At 45.0% G+C, this 2,564-nt stretch overlaps 1 protein-coding gene across 1 annotated transcript; it reads left to right on the top strand.

Annotated features, from left to right (window-relative positions):
• Positions 1 to 365: 365 nt before the first annotated feature.
• On the top strand, positions 366 to 1,403 carry LOC117621040 (uncharacterized protein K02A2.6-like). The gene has a single exon (XM_034351299.1). The coding sequence runs from the start codon at positions 366 to 368 to the stop codon at positions 1,401 to 1,403; it is 1,038 nt and encodes a 345-aa protein (XP_034207190.1).
• The last annotated feature ends 1,161 nt before the right edge of the window (positions 1,404 to 2,564 follow it).

Genomic DNA, 2,564 nt, shown 5'->3' with positions numbered 1-2,564 from the left:
AAGACTGCGTCCAGAGGATCATCAAGATAGGAAGAAAAAGTCTACCGTCAGTTCTGACTAGAGGAATGGAGATAGAAATCAATTCTGCCTTAATCACTAAAGACGATTGGAGGGAGCCTATCATGACTTACTTGCAGTATCCCATTCTGCCCTCCGAGAAAAGAGTCAGAATCATGGCTACAAACTACCTCATGTGGAATGAAGATTTGGTCCGAAAAAGTAAGGATGAGGTGCTATTAAGGTGCCTCGGAAAGACAGAATATATGAAAGTCATGGGAGAAACCCATGAGGGGATCTGTGGAGCTCACCAAGGAGGAAGAAAGATGTGCTGGTTAATTAGAAGGTATGGCTACTTCTGGCCAACCATGTTGAAGGATTGCATCAATTATTCTAAGGGATGTGAAGCTTGTCAAAGGCACGGCCCAATCCAGCGGGCTCCTTCTGTTCCCATGAATCCAGTGGTAAAACCATGGCCTTTTAGGGGATGGGCAATGGATCTCATTGGCAAAATCTATCCAGCCAGCAGCCAGCAGCATTGTTTTATCATTGTTGCTACAGACTATTTCACCAAATGGGTAGAGGCCAAGCCAATCAAAACCACAACTTCTCAAGAGATCATCACCTTTATAGAAGAACAGATCATACAAAGATTCGGCATTCCAGAATCAATCACAACTGATAGGGGTTCTTCTTTCATATCTAGGGATATGCTAGATATGGCAGAAGCATTCAAATTCAAACTACTTCAGTCCCCCCCCTATTATGCTCAAGCTAATGGACAGGCAGAATCAAGTAACAAGGTGATTATCAATATCATCAGGAAGATGCTGGAGAAGAATCCAAAGCAGTGGCATGAAAAGTTATCGGAGACTTTGTGGGCATACAGAACTTCCAAAAGAGAAGCAACTGGCATGACTCCCTATGCCCTGACCTACGGCCATGATGCAATTCTGCCCATGGAGATAGCAGTCCAGTCTCTTAGAATTGCTCACCAGCACGGTCTCACAGGAGAAGACTACTCTCAAGCCATGTTACTTGAATTAGAAGAATTGGATGCAAGCAGGATTGACACCCTCAACAAACTCTTAGCAGGAAAACAGGCTGTGTCAAGGGCATACAACAAAAGAGTCAGAGACAAGAGTTTTGAAGAGGGAGAAATAGTCTGGAAGGCAATTCTGCCCCTTGGAGCACACATAGCTGGATATGGAAAATGGTCACCTACATGGGAAGGTCCTTTTGTGATTAACCAGATCCTCGGAATGGGGGCATATAGGTTGCAGGACAGAGATGGAGTTATTCACAATGCCCCAATCAATGGCAAATGGTTAAAGAAATTCCACCCAACCATGTGGGATTCACAAGCTGTGCAGACAGACCCCGGGATAGAGAAAGAGCAAGGCTAAACTTTGTCTATTTTATGAATCCATTTTTGCTTTAAAAGTAGTTTCGTTTTTACTTCCAAAAGTTATGTTTTGTTTACTACATCAAGGGTAAAATAAAAATAGTAAGATGCTGTTTGAAGGAGAAGCAGAGCAAACTTTATTTAAATAGCCACCATAGCGGCAAATTTGTCCAGGTAAATAAAGAAACAGAAATTGAAAAAACTAAAATCCTAATTTTCTAAGGGTTTCCTGCAGATTCGCTTTCTTGACAGAGAGTTCCTTCTGGAGCAACACCCCTTGGTGGATCGAGGCTTCTGCAATCTCCAAAGCTGGCCTGGAGGCTGCAACCATGCTCTGCACCAGGAAGGTGGCCTTGGTCTTGGAACTCAGACCAGTCCCAAGCCTGTTCTGCACCTCCCTGCACTCTGCCAGTTGTTTTTGAAGCTCTTCAATCTGCTTCTCCAACTTATCCGCAGTAGCCTTGGCCTCCTTATATCCAGCCACCATCTGGTCCAGTTCTGCCTTCTGCCTAGCAAAATCAGCCAGATTGGCTTCATGTGTAGCTTTGCAGAACTCAGAGGTCTTGAAGGTAGGCTTGAGATCCTCATAGCGATCGTGCAGATTAAGCACATCTCTGGCCAAGCTTAGGCCCATCTCAAGAATGGGCTTTGGAGCCATGTTCTGTCTATACAGCAGGTCCAGATCTTTCATCAGCTGATCTAGAGCCCCTTTATCCTCATCAAACTCCAGCTCAGTGGACTGCCAGATTTTTAACCTCTCCATGGCCTCCTGCACTGCTCTAGGCTTTGCCTTGCTCGGAGGAGAGCTGAGTTTTTCCAGCTTGTCCAGTTGAGCATCCAGGTCCATCGCTTCAAATTCTTCCAGTTCTGGGTCGGCAAAAGAGGCCGTGGCAGATGATCCTGGAAAGGAATGAATTGGCATCTACAGAAGAGGGCATAAGTTAGGACCAGGCAGAAAGTAAAAAATGATAAAAGGCTCAAAGGTTATGGAAACTTACAGCGACAATAGGAGGCTTCAGGGGGCTGGATATAGCGGCCAGAACACCACTGGCCTTAGGCGCCTCCACCTGGGAAGACTGCAAATTGTTAGAACAACTGCAACTGTTAAGACAGACAGAACAACAAAAACATGAACAAGTTGAGAAGGAAATTACCACAACCA

Source organism: Prunus dulcis, chromosome 3 (assembly GCF_902201215.1).
Source record: "Prunus dulcis chromosome 3, ALMONDv2, whole genome shotgun sequence".
Taxonomy (NCBI): Eukaryota; Viridiplantae; Streptophyta; class Magnoliopsida; order Rosales; family Rosaceae; genus Prunus; species Prunus dulcis.
The sequence above is the reverse complement of the archived record's forward strand: the minus strand, read 5'-3'. Positions and strand labels throughout refer to the sequence as shown.

Excerpts from the sequence above, each read along its gene's own strand:
- LOC117621040 (XM_034351299.1), top strand. The coding sequence starts at position 366 with ATGTTGAAGGATTGCATCAATTATTCTAAGGGATGTGAAGCTTGTCAA.